At 45.5% G+C, this 20,342-nt stretch overlaps 1 protein-coding gene across 1 annotated transcript in view; it reads left to right on the forward strand.

Moving 5' to 3' along the window:
- The window catches only part of LOC126253336 (proton-coupled amino acid transporter-like protein pathetic), a 114,324-nt gene that overhangs the window by 32,556 nt on the left and 61,426 nt on the right, over positions 1-20,342 (forward strand). The window contains exons 2-3 of the mRNA XM_049954601.1: positions 8,251-8,393; positions 19,100-19,186. Coding sequence (XP_049810558.1) covers positions 8,257-8,393; positions 19,100-19,186 — 224 coding nt within the window. The 5' untranslated portion in view covers positions 8,251-8,256. The remainder of the gene's footprint in view (positions 1-8,250; positions 8,394-19,099; positions 19,187-20,342) is intronic.

The raw sequence follows: 20,342 nt of genomic DNA on the forward strand, positions 1-20,342 counted from the left end.
AACCACAGAAATCAATGTGGGGCGTAAGTGGAACGAATCCGTTAGGACAGTGCGGTGAAATTTGACGTTAACGGAATATGGGAGCAGGCGACCAAGGGCGAGTGCCTTTGCTAACAGCACGATATCGCCTGCAGTGCCTCTCATGGCCTCATGACCTTATCGGTTGGACCCTTGACGACTGTTAACGGGTGGCCTGATCAGATAAGTCCAAATTTCAGTTGGTCAGAGCCGAAAGTAGGGTTCGAGTGTGGCGCAGACATCATGAAGCCATGGAGCTTAATTGTCAATAAGGCACTGGGCAAGCTGGCGGTGGCTCCATAATGTTGTGGGCTGTGTTTATATTACATAGGACCGATTGTTGTCTGGAGATGGTTATGTTCGGCTACTTGGAGACCGTTTCCAGCCCTTCATGCACTACATGTTCACAAACAACGATGGAATTTTTGCGGGTGACTATGATGAAAGACTACACTGAATTATATTAGCTCAGATGTAAGACAGGATATAACTTATTCCATGAAATCAGAGTGATAATTATTTGCTTTTATTTTATTTTACTTCAGTTATTGTCTTAAGGTACTCAGTGATACCCATCTGTAGAGGTAATCATCAGCATATTACTTAAACAATTATGGTTAATGAGCCTTGTGCCCTCTTTCCACGTTCATTAGTTACTTATATACACAAGTGAAAGTTTTCTTTTTGAATCCTGTGGGAATATAGTCCTTCGATGTCCTTACTTGTAGGACAAACTAACAGATGACTTCCTTTGTGTTACTTATTGGATTTCAAGTGCCCTCATTCTGTTATGTCGCCACTATTGTGGGGGGCGGGGGTGAATTAATGAGGCCAAAGATAGTTTGTCGAACTTACAGTCACAGGTCCTCCCTCCTCCTTGACCTCCACAACAATGACCACGGCATTTTGTTTTCTCCACTGAAATTAAACACAGTGATTCAGTCGTGAACGTAGTTGCTCATAAGTATTGTTAACATTAAAGTATCCTTGATTTCTTCGATTAGGGTGTCACTGGTTTCTGGAATTATTGTGATTAACCTTAAACTATGGCTCAATCTGTGGACCTGAAAAGTCTGGTTCCAACTATTATGATTATTCCATGGCCGTGTTCCATTATTTTTACAGGTGGGGTGATATCTGTCACCAGTTGCCATTCTTTTATTCTTCAGAGAACTACTATTTGACAGGCGACTACACAGCGTTTGAGGACCCAGTGGTGGAGCAAGGAAGCCAGTGCGAGCATCAGCTTAGTGCTAGTGATTGTTATTGTACTGACTCGAGTCATTGCCATTTCGATGACTCTGTTATTACCGTTGGCTATTATGTCCTTGTTTATCAAATGGCTCTGAGCACTACGGGACTCAACATCTGAGGTCATCAGTCCCCTAGAACTTAGAACTACTCAAACCTAACTAACCTAAGGACATCACACACATCCATCGCCGAGGCAGCATTCGAACCTGCGACCGTAGCACTCGCGCGGTTCCGGACTGAAGTGCCTAGAACCGCTCAGCCACCGAGGCCGGCCCTTGTTTATCAAATCAGTTGAATCTAGAATGGAAGAATGGAAGAAATTCCAAATTCGGTTCAAGGCCTTTTTCCACTTTTTCTCTGATATCGATCGGAAGTTTCCCTTTACGTATGAATAACACATCTCTGTAGGGTATTGTTTCGTCCCAGAAAGGAGTTTTATTTAAACATCTCTCAAAGCATTTTCTTACACTCCATTGTTTGCCATTACAAGGTTCAGGCTTAAAAAGTTCCTATCGCAATGTCTCCTCTATACACTGGGACCAACACTTCATTAAAGAAGTATTCTCTTGTAAAACAATAAACTGGTAGCCAAGATCGCAGGAATTCTTTTTATTCCATGATTTCCGGTTTCGGCGAAACTAAAGCCGCCATTATCGGATCTTAGGACACATACAAGTTACAACATCAAGGCTTCTCTTGAGGTTTCTTTTTTTCTGCCTTGAAGTTGTTACTTGCATGTGTCCTAACATACGATGATGGCAGCTTTAGTTTCGCCGAGACCGGTAATCATGGAATAAAAAGAATTACTGCGATATTGGCTACCAGTTTATTGTTTTACAAGCATCTTGATCGCTCCCACAAGAGCACAATGTGTTCCCTACAAAAATTATTCTCTAACTGCCCATCTGTTCAATACCCCGTGGTTTTGGATACCCCATGGGTGACCCTACCCTGTAAAAATACTGTGATAAACTATAATTTTTGTTGAACATGATACGTTTTGGGTAACGCACCTTAGAAAGGTTTGATAAAAATGACCAAGTGTACACTTTTAATTACGGTAATTAACACCTGAAATTTCCTGTGTTTTCAGAGACTGTCATCTAGCAAAACACAAGAAAGAGTGGGCTCTGTTGCCATACTCCCATCTGTAAGGTTTTGAGGTGGTCGATTACTACTATATGTTTTGTCAGGATACATATTTTCAGGAGACTCTGGGTGGCGACGGACACTACTCATAACTGTATGGGCTGTACCATTTCTGACTTGTTCCTCAAGGGGGGACGTTCATGAGAAACACACACTATTTAAAATATGCACCAAATCTATAATTTTGAAGATACCGCAATGAAATTTTGTACGATGCCTTAAATGAAATTAACACATTTACTGTTATTTTATCGGATTATATATGTTTCACTTTTTATGGACTTTAAAAATTTTATTTTAAAAAATAATTCAGGTTATTTTTCTCCAGAATCTATTCAAGGGATTTCTACAAATTATCTCTGTTTATCTCTTTACATATACTCACATACTCTCATGAGATTTTTTGAATACAGCTAATTGGAGAATTATAATAATTTTTTCATTATAAATCTTTAAGTATAATGTAAAATTTATGAAAAATTCCAAGCACTATGCCCCATGTCTCATCTTACACTCAGAATTTACTCGAGACAACATTTATTGGGTTCATAGAAATTACTAAACAAAATTTCGTTACTGCAGCCTTCATAGATTTGAGGAAAAGGTATATAAATTTTAAAAAAAAAACACAATTTTCAGGAAAAGTAATTTGAAACTTAAGCTAACGTTTTTCCTTATGTCACCTCTTGAGAAGGCCCCAATTTTGTACTCAGAATCCTCTTTCCTTTCAAGGCTTCTCTTGAGTTTTCTTGTTTTGTGCCTTCTTTCCTTTACCAGTTCTTCATTTGACTTTTCAAATGCAGAGAGCAAAGAGAGCTGTAAATCTTTTTTTCTCAAGATGTCTCGAGTGAAATTACGTCTCTTAAAACCCATTCTCTCTCATATCTTCACCCTCGCTACGTTCTCATTATTAAAATCAAGAATTGCATCACAAGTAGCAATTCTGACAGCTGTAGCAGATGAAAATGTGGTTTTAGAACATCGATTCCATATGAGTGAATTTAGAAACTCATTTGGATTCTGGATTTTGCCATGAACACTCGTTTTTAGACGTTCATAATCGGCGAGAAACCAGTAAATGGGTTTGACAACATCATGATACATATTCATATTTGACAATATATATCAGCATGTCTTGTCCATGTCCAAATTTTCTACGTAGTCTCCATCACGTTCTATGGTCGTACGGCAACGTTGTGGAAGAGCATGTATTGCCAGGTTGTAAAAGCTCTTGTACTGTAGACGTAGTCATGTTTTCACTGCATGACTGACACTCTTGTGATCTTCTAAGTGTGTTCCCCATAGAGAATCTTCAACCTTCAACAATTCAGATGAAATGGCCTTTCTTTGAATCTTGTGCTCCGCTGTGAGCATTTGTGGAATCCATCGTGAGCACCTCTTTGAATATCCGAGAGTCTCGATCATTGCAGATGCACTTCCGATGCTGACCGACAACTGTAGAGCCAATTGTCGAGTTGTGATGCGCCGGTCGGCAAGAATAATAACCGAAGTCTACCAGCTGCTTTGCCCACGACTGAACCTATCTGATCATTCCATTTCATGTTCCTGCACGGTGTTGCACCCAGGTATTTTTATGAGTTGACCGATTCCAACAGCGACTCATTGATATATTCAAAGGATACAATGTTTTCTCCTTTTGTGAAGTGCAAAATTTTACACTTCTGAACATATGCAGTGAGCTGCCGATCTCTGTACCACAATGGAATCTTATCAAAATCTTTATGCAGCTTCTTTCAGATAGTGCTTCATTGTAGACAACTGCATCATCTGCAGAATGTCTGATTTAACTATTAATATTGTCTGCACGGTCATTAATATACAATATGAACATTAAGGGCTCCAACACACATCACTGAGGCACACCAGATACTACTTTTAAATCTGACGATGACTATCCATCCAAGATACCATGCTGTGTCCCGTTACATTTTCAACTTGATGTTTGTATGACTTAGTTTTCTGTTCTTCCAGTTTGTTGTTTGTGGGCTTCATAAAAACATTGATTGCTCCATAAGCACTGGTTTGTGTGAAAAATGCTACATAACTTTTCACTTCTTTCCAGCACTTTTTGTATGTTGTATATTTTTCTATATCCTTTGAAATGTCCGCCAGTATAAACAAAACTGCGTATATGCATAGGTAAACAGCAATTTGAACAATTTCTTAGTATTTATCGGGTATCACTAAGGAGTGAAACATCATCACCAATCACTCCAATGACATAGAAATCTATGGGTTTCATACGAATATCGAGCGTCTATGATTGCCTTAAAATCTCATGCACCTCTCTCCCTCGGTCCACACTTATGAATGCGAGTAGTGCTTATCGCCAAGGTGCTACTACGGAGATGGTACATCATATGTGGGCCAAATTGGGTGAAATTGCTCCTGGTTAACCAGATTTATACTTACTTTTGCAGGTCACCCCCATTCTCACGCCATCCCCCCTATACTAGGGGTGACGACACACGTGGCTCATATCTGTCCTGCCTTACATTAGGTGCTTATTATGTCATGTTTCCAGTATTGGGAGACATGTTGGACAATAACGTTGAACCGTGATTTATTTTCAAAGAATATTCTTAAGACTTTATTTTATTTACTAGCGATTCATCAAGAACATTAACACATTTAATCACACTATGTAAGCATGGAAGTAGTTGCCAGGGAGTAACTGATGAAATCATAACCAAATTCCTTTTAACATTTGGGAATTTTATTCACTTTAATAGTGCCTAAAAGCATTTTTTAAAAGAAACACATTTAAAATTATAATCAGAAAACACCATCTAAATATCAAGTTACAATTTATTCAGAGGCAGAAAGTTGACTATATGAGCTTCGGACAGAGAACCTTGCCGCTACCTTTTGACACAGCCGTAGCTACGACCGCTCACAACAGCGTGTGAAAGACTACACTGGAGCTAATCTGCAACACACCAGATTACTTTAAACTAAGAGTTTTAACAATTTACACAAGCACACAAACTATGCAGCCCCCCCGTAGGAGGGATGGAAATGGCACAAAACACTAACAATTAAAATATTAACCTTGCCACCGTAGGTGAAACTTGATTTTAACTTCTAAGAAAAGTCTGACGGTGAAAGGGTGGCAACTTTATATACCGAAATGATCATTTAAATAAAAGCCCATGAAATGCAATCTTATATAAAATTCTACAAGGTTGTACAAACAATAGTGAAGATGCTCTACAGTACACAGATACCGCCTCTCAAGATCATAGGCAATAATATCAAAGTTTCCAAAGATAAAAACATACACTCCTGGAAATGGAAAAAAGAACACATTGACACCGGTGTGTCAGACCCACCACACTTGCTCCGGACACTGCGAGAGGGCTGAACAAGCAATGATCACACGCACGGCACAGCGAACACACCAGGAACCGCGGTGTTGGCCGTCGAATGGCGCTAGCTGCGCAGCATTTGTGCACCGCCGCCGTCAGTGTCAGCCAGTTTGCCGTGGCATACGGAGCTCCATCGCAGTCTTTAACACTGGTAGCATGCCGCGACAGCGTGGACGTGAACCGTATGTGCAGTTGACGGACTTTGAGCGAGGGCGTATAGTGGGCATGTGGGAGGCCGGGTGGACGTACCGCCGAATTGCTCAACACGTGGGGCGTGAGGTCTCCACAGTACATCGATGTTGTCGCCAGTGGTCGGCGGAAGGTGCATGTGCCCGTCGACCTGGGACCGGACCGCAGCGACGCACGGATGCACGCCAAGACCGTAGGATCCTACGCAGTGCCGTAGGGGACCGCACCGCCACTTCCCAGCAAATTAGGGACACTGTTGCTCCTGGGGTATCGGCGAGGACCATTCGCAACCGTCTCCATGAAGCTGGGCTACGGTCCCGCACACCGTTAGGCCGTCTTCCGCTCACGCCCCAACATCGTGCAGCCCGCCTCCAGTGGTGTCGCGACAGGCGTGAATGGAGGGACGAATGGAGACGTGTCGTCTTCAGCGATGAGAGTCGCTTCTGCCTTGGTGCCAATGATGGTCGTATGCGTGTTTGGCGCCGTGCAGGTGAGCGCCACAATCAGGACTGCATACGACCGAGGCACACAGGGCCAACACCCGGCATCATGGTGTGGGGAGCGATCTCCTACACTGGCCGTACACCACTGGTGATCGTCGAGGGGACACTGAATAGTGCACGGTACATCCAAACCGCCATCGAACCCATCGTTCTACCATTCCTAGACCGGCAAGGGAAATTGCTGTTCCAACAGGACAATGCACGTCCGCATGTATCCCGTGCCACCGAACGTGCTCTAGAAGGTGTAAGTCAACTACCCTGGCCAGCAAGATCTCCGGATCTGTCCCCCATTGAGCATGTTTGGGACTGGATGAAGCGTCGTCTCACGCGGTCTGCACGTCCAGCACGAACGCCGGTCCAACTGAGGCGCCAGGTGGAAATGGCATGGCAAGCCGTTCCACAGGACTACATCCAGCATCTCTACGATCGTCTCCATGGGAGAATAGCAGCCTGCATTGCTGCGAAAGGCGGATATACACTGTACTAGTGCCGACATTGTGCATGCTCTGTTGCCTGTGTCTATGTGCCTGTGGTTCTGTCAGTGTGATCATGTGATGTATCTGACCCCAGGAATGTGTCAATAAAGTTTCCCCTTCCTGTGACAATGAATTCACGGTGTTCTTATTTCAATTTCCAGGAGTGTATTTCAGGTATTAGGCCATTACACTCCAAACAATAAATTCTTTAACACACCAAATCCGTCAAATATGACAGAGGCAGCTACTAACGTACGGTAGATTTATAGGGAGATTACCCGAACCGCAGGTTGCTCTAACGCGCCCCTACTCCACAAGGGAAGAAAGGATCACCCAATTTATAAACAACCACCTTGCCGCGGGTGGGCAAACGGAGGAGAATGGTGGGACGACCCCCAAAGCAAAACGGCTGGTGACCTCACCAAGAAATCAAGTAGAATTTAACAAGAGTAAATAAAACAACATATCACCAATCACTTAACTTCTAATAAACTGCGATTTCTTGAGAAGACCTGGCGCAGCACCCCCAAATCGCTCTTCCGAACCGTCCGACGTCAGCCGCTTCAACGGACGCAGGAAGGCGCGGCGATCTCCCGTCTCACGGCGTCGCAGCTCGCACCGGCCCGACTAATGTCCTGGGTTGACTCCTGTTGCTCTCGTGTCGACCGCGAAGTCACTACCCCTCACTATACGCCGCGGCCCACTGGACTCACTTGGCGACCTCACATGCACCGACGCTCAAGATGGACAAGTCATCTTGTGTCTCAGTGCGCGACCGACCAACCGATCGATCCAACCGCCAATGACCATTGCCTGAGCAAACTCGAGCAGACTGGCGGCCTAACGCGCAGACTCAGATGCAGGAACTAAGCCCCGACCGGGCGACCACTCGCTGCTGACTGCCAACTCGTCCAACAACGGAGTAACGACGAACCCGACTCAGTCCACAACCCAACAGTGACTGAGACTTAGAGCCGAATGACTAACATGCGAGTGTCTGCCTTCTGACTGACTCTGTCGACCCACTGCACTGACTCTCAGACTGACTCAGACTGACACAAGCAGCCCCCTTGCTAGCTCATAGCGCCCCTTAAATGCAGGTGAACAGGCAACCCTTCCCCTTTCCCACCAGAGGGAGACACCAAAGCTGCGATTGCCACAGCGGCATCAACGCCAGAAACGGAGGGCGACTGCTTCACACTACGCGCTGCGGCACGCTCTTCAAAACAGCAGTTTTTACCACGGCTCAAACGTCACGTTTTGGTTTTGCAGGACGAGATGCTGCGTCAGCAGAGCCTGGAGCTGGACGAGGCTCCAGCACGAAAGCCTGGCCCTCTGCCCCTGCTGGAGCTGCCCCCGCTGGATCGGTCCAGAGGTCCAGGTTGGCCTCCAGACTCGGCCAGCACCGCCTCCACGTGAGTCTCTCACTGGCGCTGCAGCAACACGGTGCCTGTGAAATCAGTATGAAGAGGACAATTATTTATGCAAAAAGATACTGTTGTCGATATTTCACAGCTTTTCTGTTTTACTCTTAAGCATGGCTGCAGCAGCAACTGTGTAAATATAATAAATGTCATAAAAACAAACCACGAGTTGCGAAAGGTAGTAGCCAGAAGCTTGACCTAGGTTTCAACTCATATAAATGGGCTTTGTTTAGAAGCCATATTACGTTTTACATGCTGATCGTAATGTGCCACCACTAGGCTCAATCATAACTAAAACTGACGATCATAAAAGCCAGACGACTGTTTTTACGATCGTCAATTTTAGTTATGACTAAGTCTAGTGGTGCAACATCATGATCAGCATGTAAAATGTATTAAGACTTCTGAAGAACGCCCTTTCGTATGAGTTGAAACCTAGGTCAAGAGCTTTTCACTACTACCTTCCGCAACTGATGGCTGTTTTTATTCCATTTATTTCCTGTTTTACACCAACCAGTTTGGGGATCAAATCCTATCTTCTAGTGATACTATTCCAAGGTGCCACTGGTATATTCCAGTGTAATATGAAGCAAAGCTTTTAGAATTACGAAAGGTGTTATGTGGTGATTCGAAATACACCGAGATCTTGCGAAATACAACAACGAAATGAACTAATGAGGCACAGGTGGTGTAACATATAACGTAAATTACAAATTAAAGAAAGGTCGTTTTATCTACGATGCATGTGATGGGTCCAACGTCGTCCGGAAACAACTCCCACGGCGGCAGGCTGCCATCATATCACCGCGTATGCCATGACCGCTGTCTTGTCATATGGCGTATCGGTTTTACTCGAGTTGGCGCTATCCGGCACTTCAGAATTGTGTGTCAGCAGCATCGCCTCACAGGGCTGTAGGCCAACTCAGGTTGAAAGCTGACAAAGTAATGGTGGTGTATCGCCTGGTGAATTCAAATACTGCTGCTCGACGTTAGTGCTGCAACTGCCCATTGCAGTCTGTGCAATGGAGAAGCTGTTTCCCGAAATGCTCTATTTCTATGAGGCACCATCTCATTTCCCGCGGGTTCGCCTGGGTACACGTATGTCACATATATTTCACACATTTACGTATCTCACATACATTTAACATACACACATTAAAAAAAAAGTTTTACATCATCCCCGTTCCCAGAACTCCTGAAGATGAACGTTGACTGTGGATATTCTACGAGGCCTGTTCAGAAAGTAAGCTCCGATTGATTGCCAAATTGAAACCACAGTGAACATCAGAAATGTTTTACTTGTAACAATTAGCTACACCTTTCAGCTACTTCTCTACGTAGTCGCCGTTCTGACTTAGACTTTTGTCATAGCGTTGTACCAACTTTTCAATAGCCTCATCATAGAAGGCAGCCGCCAGTGCTTTCCGCCAATTCTCCACGCTGGCCTACACCTCGTTGTCTGTGTCAAAATGTTGTCTTCAAAGACAGCGGTTCATGTGACCAGAGAGGAAACTCAGGGGGAGACAATTGCGGACTGTATTGTGGGTAATCTTTCATTTACATTTGAAAACGATGCAGGAGCATCTTCATTGCCCCTGCAGAATGCGGCTGAGAATTGTCTTGAAGAAGAAACAGCACGACAGTTATGTAATGTTAGCTGCATAGCTTCAGGCGAAATTTCTCACCAGGCCCTCGTACTTGGCGGCAGACACTATTTTCTAGACATCTTTACGCACTCACTGCGAGCTCAGAAATGAGAAGAGCGACGTGATGCTAACTGGGGTTATACTAGAGACACTACCCAACACATCTGTGCAAAGCTTTATCGGATTTTCGTAGTCGTTTCCATTTCGCGACCGATCGGAGCTTACTTTCTGAACGCCCCTCGTATAACAGACACAGTCCCTTTGACTGTTCAGAGATGTCACTAAAGCCACCCAAAGATGTAAACAACCATGCATGAGTAGCGCCTATTAGATGAAGAGGGTCCGACAGCCAATCAGTTCCAGTCATTCCACCAGGAAGGAGGTACACGGCTCGTGTTGTCTGTAGTTCAACCATGCCTAGACGGTCAATACCGCGGTTCGATCGCGTCCACATTGTTACTTTGTGCCAGGAAGGGCTCTCAACAAGGGAAGTGTCCAGGCGTATCGGTGTGAACCAAAGCGATGTTGTTCGTACATGGAGGAGATACAGAGTGACAGGAAATATCGATGATATGCCTCGCTCAGGCCACCCAAGGGCTACTACTGCAGTGGATGACCGCTACCTATGGATTATGACTCGGAGGAATCCTGACAGCAACGCCACCATGTTGAATAATCCTTTTCGTGCAGCCACAGGACGTCGTGTTACGACTCAAACTGTGCGCAATGGGCTGCATGATGCGCAACTTCTCTCCCGACGTCCATGGCGAGGTCCATCTTTGGAACCACAACACCATGCAGCGCGGTACAGACGGGCCCAACAACATGCCGAATGGACCGCTCAGAATTGGCATCACGTTCTTGTAACCTCCGCACAGAAAAAAATATGTAATAACCTCCCAACAGAAAAAAATACCTCCCAATAGTAAAAATTATAATTATTTATATCATTCACATTCAGCGTAACCTCCCAATAAAAAAATGTGACTAATCTCTCAATAAAATTGTGGCTCACTTATAACCTTTCAATAATTAACTGTGAATTTAAACTGGTAAATTTGGACGTCAGCAGTGCTGTGTCATGGCCATGAAACATGATACTGAATAAATTGAGAATTCGTACCTCAATAAGGTTGCCGGATAACGCGTATATATCTGCTCCTATAAGAAATTTTTCTGGCACAACCCGTGCAATGCTGGCCGATAGATTGTCATGTATAAAAAGAAACAACTGATTTTTCTTTACAATAATCGGGATGACCATGAATTGGAAAAAAATTAGTAAATTCTTTAAATTGAGATGAATAATTGTCAAAAGTTAATTTTAATAAGAAAGATTATTATTAAGAGATATTTTTTAAAACATTTTACATGGGACTTGATATAACAGTAGTACATATGCGCGAGGCTGCTTTTACCTTATACTACATCGCTCAGGCACCGCCATCGCTCCCCACGACCGGCCCAGCCAACTCCATAGAATTGACATCACGTTCTCTTCACCGATGAGTGTCGCATATACCGTCAACCAGACAATCGTCAGAGACGTGTTTGGAGGCAACCCCGTCAGGCTGAGCGCCTTAGACACATTTTCCAGCGAGTGCAACAAGGTGACGGTTCCCTGCTGTTTCTCATCTTCAAGCCCCACCCTTAATTGTTCTAGGTCTCTTACTAGCACAGTATTCTTATGCGAATGAGTCCTGAATCTACGAAATTTGGTCGAAAATGCTTCAGGTATCCCTAAGTTATACTTTTAAGTCACTCCTTGTCATCCTACATCCACAGCCATAGGTATGCCTGTGATTTCCTACGGTCACAATATTTTTTTCTTGACAGCAAGTGAAGCGTCTGTCACGTTTGCTAGAAACACCTATAGGCCACACAGAGATATGCTGATGTACAACTGTGTTTGCACCCCAGACCCCTGCTGCCAACTGAAAGATGAAACGTCATTGCGACTGTCACCAATAAGTCTAGAAACCCCCAAAACTATGGGTACGATACTAATTTCATTCGTTATTGTATAGTTTTACATTTCAGGTCTTCTCATGTTCACACCAACTGCTAGTCTTGGTTAGTATGTATTACTTCACAATATTATTATAGGAATAAGTAGTACTACGTATACAAAATTTGACTGAAATTGCTCCATGCCTTCCTAAGTTACGCTTCTACTCACCCCCTCACCCCCTGTTCATCCAACACTTTGGATGGCAGAAGATTCTTACTTACACAGAGATCTTTTATGGCGTGAGCACATCAAATTTTCATCATAATTACAAGAATGGGATAGGAACGAGTAGAAAATGAACAAACAAATATTCGTTTTTATATATTACGAGGGTAATCCCAAAAGTAAGGTCTCCCATTCTTTTATAAGTACAGAACTCTGTTTGTGTGGCAGTTGGTCTCGCTGTTATGAAGAGTGCTTCACGCGCTGTGTGTAAACTTGCGAACGCCGTGCTGAGGCGCTCAGTCTTGGCTTGGCAGCCGTTGAGAACGAAGCTCCCGTTGGATGTTATCGCATTGCGTGCAGTTATTCAGTTCTAGAACGCAAAGGGCACTACGCCAATTGAAATACACTCCTGGAAATTGAAACAAGAACACCGTGAATTCATTGTCCCAGGAAGGGGAAACTTTATTGACACATTCCTGGGGTCAGATACATCACATGATCACACTGACAGAACCACAGGCACATAGACACAGGCAACAGAGCATGCACAATGTCGGCACTAGTACAGTGTATATCCACCTTTCGCAGCAATGCAGGCTGCTATTCTCCCATGGAGACGATCGTAGAGATGCTGGATGTAGTCCTGTGAAACGGCTTGCCATGCCATTTCCACCTGGCGCCTCAGTTGGACCAGCGTTCGTGCTGGACGTGCAGACCGCGTGAGACGACGCTTCATCCAGTCCCAAACATGCTCAATGGGGGACAGATCCGGAGATCTTGCTGGCCAGGGTAGTTGACTTACACCTTCTAGAGCACGTTGGGTGGCACGGGATACATGCGGACGTGCATTGTCCTGTTGGAACAGCAAGTTCCCTTGCCGGTCTAGGAATGGTAGAACGATGGGTTCGATGACGGTTTGGATGTACCGTGCACTATTCAGTGTCCCCTCGACGATCACCAGTGGTGTACGGCCAGTGTAGGAGATCGCTCCCCACACCATGATGCCGGGTGTTGGCGCTGTGTGCCTCGGTCGTACGCAGTCCTGATTGTGGCGCTCGCCTGCACGGCGCCAAACACGCATACGACCATCATTGGCACCAAGGCAGAAGCGACTCTCATCGCTGAAGACGACACGTCTCCATTCGTCCCTCCATTCACGCCTGTCGCGACACCACTGGAGGCGGGCTGCACGATGTTGGGGCGTGAGCGGAAGACGGCCTAACGATGTGCGGGACCGTAGCCCAGCTTCATGGAGACGGTTGCGAATGGTCCTCGCCGATACCCCAGGAGCAACAGTGTCCCTAATTTGCTGGGAAGTGGCGGTGCGGTCCCCTACGGCACTGCGTAGGATCCTACGGTCTTGGCGTGCATCCGTGCGTCGCTGCGGTCCGGTCCCAGGTCGACGGGCACGTGCACCATCCGCCGACCACTGGCGACATCGATGTACTGTGGAGACCTCACGCCCCACGTGTTGAGCAATTCGGCGGTACGTCCACCCGGCCTCCCGCATTCCCACTATACGCCCTCGCTCAAAGTCCGTCAACTGCACATACGGTTCACGTCCACGCTGTCGCGGCATGCTACCAGTGTTAAATACTGCGATGGAGCTCCGTATGCCACGGCAAACTGGCTGACACTGACGGCGGCGGTGCACAAATGCTGCGCAGCTAGCGCCATTCGACGGCCAACACCGCGGTTCCTGGTGTGTCCGCTGTGCCGTGCGTGTGATCATTGCTTGTACAGCCCTCTCGCAGTGTCCGGAGCAAGTATGGTGGGTCTGACACACCGGTGTCAATGTGTTCTTTTTTCCATTTCCAGGAGTGTACATCGCCAATTGACGGAAGTGTATGGTGAGTCGTGCATGGAGGTCAAAAATGTTTGTAAATGGTGTAGAGAGTTTGCAGCTTGTCCGACGGAAATTCACGACGAACGGAGGGGCGGTAGACCGTCAATTTCTGGGGAGACAGTGTTGAACGTTGAGCAAAGCATGCACTGGGACCACAATTAACGCTGACAGGTACTGTGAGACTGAAAAAACTCAAACGGGCAATTCTGAACAGGAGAAGAGGAATGTTGAGCAAGGGCATACACATTTTCCATGACAACGTTCGTCCACACATCGCTCGGCAAACCGTTGCACCCCTGCAACAGTTTCAGAGGAACATAATCACCCACGCAACCTATAGTCCAGACTTGGCTCCCAGTGACTATCACCTGTTCCCTAAATTAAAAGAACATTTGGCCGGAAAGCGATTCAGCTCCGACGACGAGCTGAAAGAAGAGGTCCATAACTTTCTGAACAGCATGGCGGCGAGTTGGTATGACATGGGCATACTAAAACTGCCACAGCATCTACAAAAATGCATCGACAGAAATGGTGATTATGTCGAAAAATAGCTAAATGTTCAAGCTGTAAACTGATGTAAACCATTGTGGAAATAAACAGATCTATGTACTTACAAAAAAAACAGGAGTCCTTACTTTTGGGATTACCCTCGTAGATGGCTGCATTTATTTAGGTACGTGAATTCTCGTGGCCAATCGACTTCACATTTGTTAAAATTTCATTATTTATGTCAAGAGCATCACCACGCAATGAAAACAGGCGTTTGATATGCAGCTGGTGCAAAAGTAACTCTTTGCTCTATGTTTTTATACCAACCCATCTCGTAATAGGGAAGTAATCAGTATACTGAAACCTTCTTCCAGATAAATAAAAACTAACGGAAAACCTACGGTTATCTCATACTGAACAGTGCAAAGGTTCACACTACAATGCATGTATAGAGTACTCAAACGTGGTTTTGATGATAAGATTGTTCACAATTGCAACTTACAGTCTTCTGAGTTTAAGTGTCCTGAAATGCAACCCTTAAATATCAGGATAAAGAAAACCACAGGATCTGTCTCACTATTAATCAAAGACTCTGTAAGCACTAGCAGGACCGTCATTGAACAACAGTATCTGAATTACTGAGTCGATGAACTTCCGTTAATACTAGCGTTTACAGCTTAGTTTGTGCAACGCTTTGTAACAAGATGCTACTGAGACATGTCTCTCTGAAGAACAGTCTGGTGCATATGCTGTGCTTCAGGTCTCCCTTCCTTGTATTTGTTGCTGCCCTTTGACGATCATAGAGCGAGGTGGAGCAGTGGTTAACACACTGGACCCGCATTCGTGGGGACGACGGTTCAAACTCGCGTCCGGCCATCCTGGTTTAGGTTTTCCGTGATTTACCTAAATCGCTTCAGACAAATTCCGGGAGGGTTCCTCGAAATGGCACGGTCAACTTCATTTCCCTTCATTCCCTAATCCGATGGGACCGATGACCTCACTGTTTGGTTCCTTCCCCCAAATCAACCAACCAGCCAACTTTGACGATGAGAGCACGTGCGTCGCAAGTGGAGTATCAAATGAAACTATATGGTTGCAGAGGCCTCCAACATCTATGATGCATATATGCTGACTGAAGTGACGAATGGAAATTATACCATGGCCGGGATTCGACCTCAGGTCTCCCGTTCACTAGACAGGGGTAATAAACACTTTGAAATCCTGGCACAGTGGCTGTGGATAACTGGACAGACTGTACTCACTGCTCAATCTAGTGATGGTTGAGTTTAGGGGTGAATTGAGAGTGAGCTGAGGCATGAATAGAAATTTGGGTTTAGGAGGGAGACGTGCTGAGATTGTCCGTTACTGCGAAGCCACAGCGCTGGAGTGTCGTAGTGGTTAGCGCATCTGCATAGTGAGCACGAGAAATCTATCCAAGAGGAGGCAAGATCCGAAAATTGCCATTTTGATATCACGTATTCAAAAATGGTTCAAATGGCTCTGAACACTATGGGACTAAACATCTATGGTCATCAGTCCCCTAGAACTTAGAACTACTTAAACCTAACTAACCTAAGGACATCACACAATACCCAGCCATCACGAGGCAGAGAAAATCCCTGACCCCGCCGGGAATCGAACCCGGGAACCCGAGCGTGGGAAGCGAGAACGCTACCGCACGACCACGAGATGGGGGCGATATCACGTATTCATTGAGTTCCAAGACGTATCATACCCAAGAACTTAATTTGACAGCAATTATATAAAAATTACTTTATATCAGATGGCTGATAGCTATTGTAATCGTTTGAACGTAAATTACTTTGTTGTCTAAAAGGGAAACATATTTCAGTTGCATAAACAAAGTATATCTCTTTATGTTGTTGATCTGTCAGTCCTCAGTTGGCATTAAGAATGTTTCACGTGCAAAAGAATTAAGGGTCACCTTTTTGAAACCCTGCCATTTTCTCCCACTGGACCTCCAAAGATGTCTACCATCTTCCTCTGTAATGGTGCTAAAAGGTGGCGCTCTGATATGCCACTCTCGGGTTCGGCGACGCTCCAAACAGCAAGGTGTCGACACATACGAAAAAAAGGCCAGAGCGCAGAAGTTCTTGTGCGTTGTGTAAGGTGGGTTAATGAGGTCACATGGTCACGAAATTTCACCACAGTTCTTCTCAAAACCACGATGGACGTACCACACGATGTGACGGTCGTCACACACAACCTTAACCACTATCTCACTCCTTCTCTTGATGGCTCCCCGGTAGAGGTCAAAATCGCGATGCCTGTCGTTGAAGTCACGCGGTTTTCTTATGGGTGGCCGAGGAAAGCATTGCAGACTCAGTCCCGCTCAGAATCGACATGGAAAGTCCTCAGGAAATGACATAAAGGGCGTCCATGAGACCACCCCTTCTCTTGGGGCGTTCCTTTACGCATATTTGGGGTAAAAAACGGCTGTTTGTAGTGTGAGTGCAACAGTATGACGTTCTTGACAACCTTGATATAGCTGACACCTTTCCCCTCCCCCTCCTCCACACGATTCAAGACATCTCTAAGGACATTCTGAGACTGCGGCTTCATTGAACGTGATCTCACCCAATATTTGCTTTGTTATACAGGGTGGAACCACTAGAGACAATTCAAAACCATTCGACAGTATCTCAACATTATTCTAAAGCTCCAGATGTTGTTTATGCTTATTCAGCCCTCCTGTTTCATGGTCTCCTGTGGTATGATCAGGGGGTGGCGCGACATTGCATGAATAAAAAAGTAAAGGGTGGCAGTAAGACCACCCAGTTCAGCAATACCATCGGTGGCAGCCGCACACCTTTGTTGAGGGTTTCAAATATGATCCTGTACAGAGAAGGCCCTTGACCGATTCCTAGGTTGCCTGTAGGGTAGGCATCCTCTTCGACATGTTACAGCTGAGTGGCGCTACACTGCTGCTCTAGAACCTACTTGCAGCCATGTGGAATCTAAGCCGCATTGAATGGGTTGCCTGCCTGCAGGCGCCTAGCAGTCGGTAAAGGGCTGTGTCTGCTGGGGTAAATATTTCCCAATGTGGTGTCACCACCAGACATCACACTTGTTAGGTGGTAGCCTTTAAATCGGCCGCGGTCCGTTAGTATACGTCGGACCTGCGTGTCGCCCCTATCAGTGATTGCAGACCGAGCGCCGCCACACGGCAGGTCTAGTCTAGAGAGACTCCCTGGCACTCGCCCCAGTTGTACAGCCGACTTTGCTAGCGATGCTTCACTGTCTACATACGCTCTCATTTGCAGAGGCGACAGTTTAGCATAGCCTTCAGCTACGTCATTTACTACGACCTAACAAGGCGCCATATTCGGTTACTACAAGTACTATCTTCAATAATGTATTCTGAACAGATAATATTGTGAATCATGTACCGTCAAGAACGACGTTCATCGTTAATGGATTAAAGTTAAGTATCAAACTAATTACGTCCGCTTTCTGAATTCTCATTCCTTGTCATGTTCCAGACCTCACGTCTGTGTACTTCTTCCCTACACACGCCAGCCTGCGTGAGCTAAAACGCGTGCATTTCGGCCTCCTCTAGTAACACGGTGTTGGCTCTTCTGCCAACACAAAACCCAACAAAGGAGAGTGGGTGGCGCCGAGAATGCTGTTGAACTGGGGGTCCCCCCCCCCCCCCCCCCCATTATCACGACACAGAAGGGCGCAAAATAGAAGGGCTGAAAAGGAATAAACCTTTGCTGCCTCGGATTACGTTCAAATATCGCCGCTCCCTATTATTTCTACCCTGAATACCAAAGAAAAAATTGCGGTCGCACTACAATCCAAAGGGGTGTAATCAGCTTCAGTGAGTTTGCTGCCTCACAACTCACAATATCATTGTAGAATGGCTGAATGGTTTGCGGGGGAGGGGGGGGGAAGCAATGTCAACGATTGTCAAGAACACCATCCAGTTGCACATCGCACTGTCGCTTTCAACTGCGAAATTTATGTAAATAAACACCCAAAGAAATGGGGTGGTTTTATTGACGCCCTTTATGCGAGTTACTGAGGTTTTTAGGGTAGATTCTGAGTGGGTGTGTGTCTGAAATGTTTTCCTTGACCACCCATAAGAAAACCGCGTGATGTCAAGGCTGGGCGTCGCCGTTCTGACCCCCTTCGCGGAAGCGCCACCTTACACCTCATTACACTCCTAGATCCAAATTGTTAACAGCGTCAGTAGCTTCTCTCTGTAGAGGATTTTATCTTGAGTGGGTAGCATGTAGTGATTCCGATTAGTTTTTAATCGAGTGTTAGTCCAAGATACTCGTATGTAGTATCACACTTAATGATACTGAACTATTGTGTCAGAGGTGTTTGAAGTGGAATACTCCCCTAATTACTCCCATAATTATTTCCTAAGTCTTTATAGCATAAATGAATAACCACTGGATACGCCATGAGGTGGAGTTATTGAGGTAGACATGTACAGTATGTTGTCCGAACGATTACACCCTTTTAATTGTGGTACTACAAGCTTTGTTTATGGCGTGTTACATTTCAGGTTGCCCATCTCGGAGAAGTTCGAGAAGGAGAAGCAGGATGAAGAATACGACCCGTTCGCCCACCGCCACGTGGAGAGGCCCGTATCGTAAGTACACTAAGTCAGGCAGCGGTGCTATCGTGGTCTGCAGCGTCCGATCACTGAACTTCTCCCTTGCGTCACAATGCTGCCGGGAGACGTCTGCTATGCACCAACGGAAAAACTGCGTAGGGAATAGACCAAATTACGTTAGATTAGACTCTATGTGCGTCATGTAAACGTATAGGGAGGTCATCTTAGAGGACGTGCGACATCTCACCAAAGAAAAAATACATAATAATTATTTTACAACAACTGATGTTCTTATTTTCCGTCCACAATACTACAGTAATGTGCAAATTAGCTGGACAAGACGATTACTCTTTAACTGAGCACATTTATTACTATATATATAAAATGCATGTACTAGCTTCATATACACTACTGTCCATTAAAATTACCTACACCAAGAAGAAATGCAGATGATAACCACGTATTCATTGGTCAAATATATTATACTAGATGTGACATGTGATAACATTTTCACGCAGTTTGGGTGCGTAGATCCTAAGAGATCAATACCCAGAACAACCACCTCTGGCCGTAATAATGGTCTTGATACGCCTGGGCATTGAGTCAAACAGAGCTTGGATGGCGTGTACAGGTACACGCAGCTTCAACACGATACCACAGTTCAACAAGAGTAGTCACTGGCGTATTGTGACGAGCCAGTTGCTCGACCACCATTGACCAGACGTTTTCAGTTGGTGAGAGATCTGGAGAATATGCTGGCTAGGGCAGCACTCCAACATTTACTGTATCCAGACAGGCCCGTACAGGACCTGCAACATGCGGTCGTGCATTTTCCTGCTGAAATGTAGGGTTTCGCAGGGATCGAATGAAGGATAGAGCCACGGGTCGTAACACATCTGAAATGTAACGTCCACTGTACAAAGTGTCGTCAATGCGAACAAGAGGTGACCGAGACGTGTAACCAATGGCACCCCATACCATCACGCCAGGCGATACGTCAGTATGGCGATGACGAATACACGCTTCCAATGTGAGTTCACCGCTATGTCGCCAAACAAGGATGCGACCATCATGATGCTGTAAACAGAACCTGGATTCATCCGAAAAAGTGACGTTTTGCCATTCGTGCACCCAGGTTCGTGATTGAGTACACCATCTCAGTGCGCTCCTGTCTGTGATGCAGCGTCAAGGG

The sequence above is a fragment of the Schistocerca nitens genome, chromosome 4, assembly GCF_023898315.1.
Source record: "Schistocerca nitens isolate TAMUIC-IGC-003100 chromosome 4, iqSchNite1.1, whole genome shotgun sequence".
NCBI classification, from domain to species: Eukaryota; Metazoa; Arthropoda; class Insecta; order Orthoptera; family Acrididae; genus Schistocerca; species Schistocerca nitens.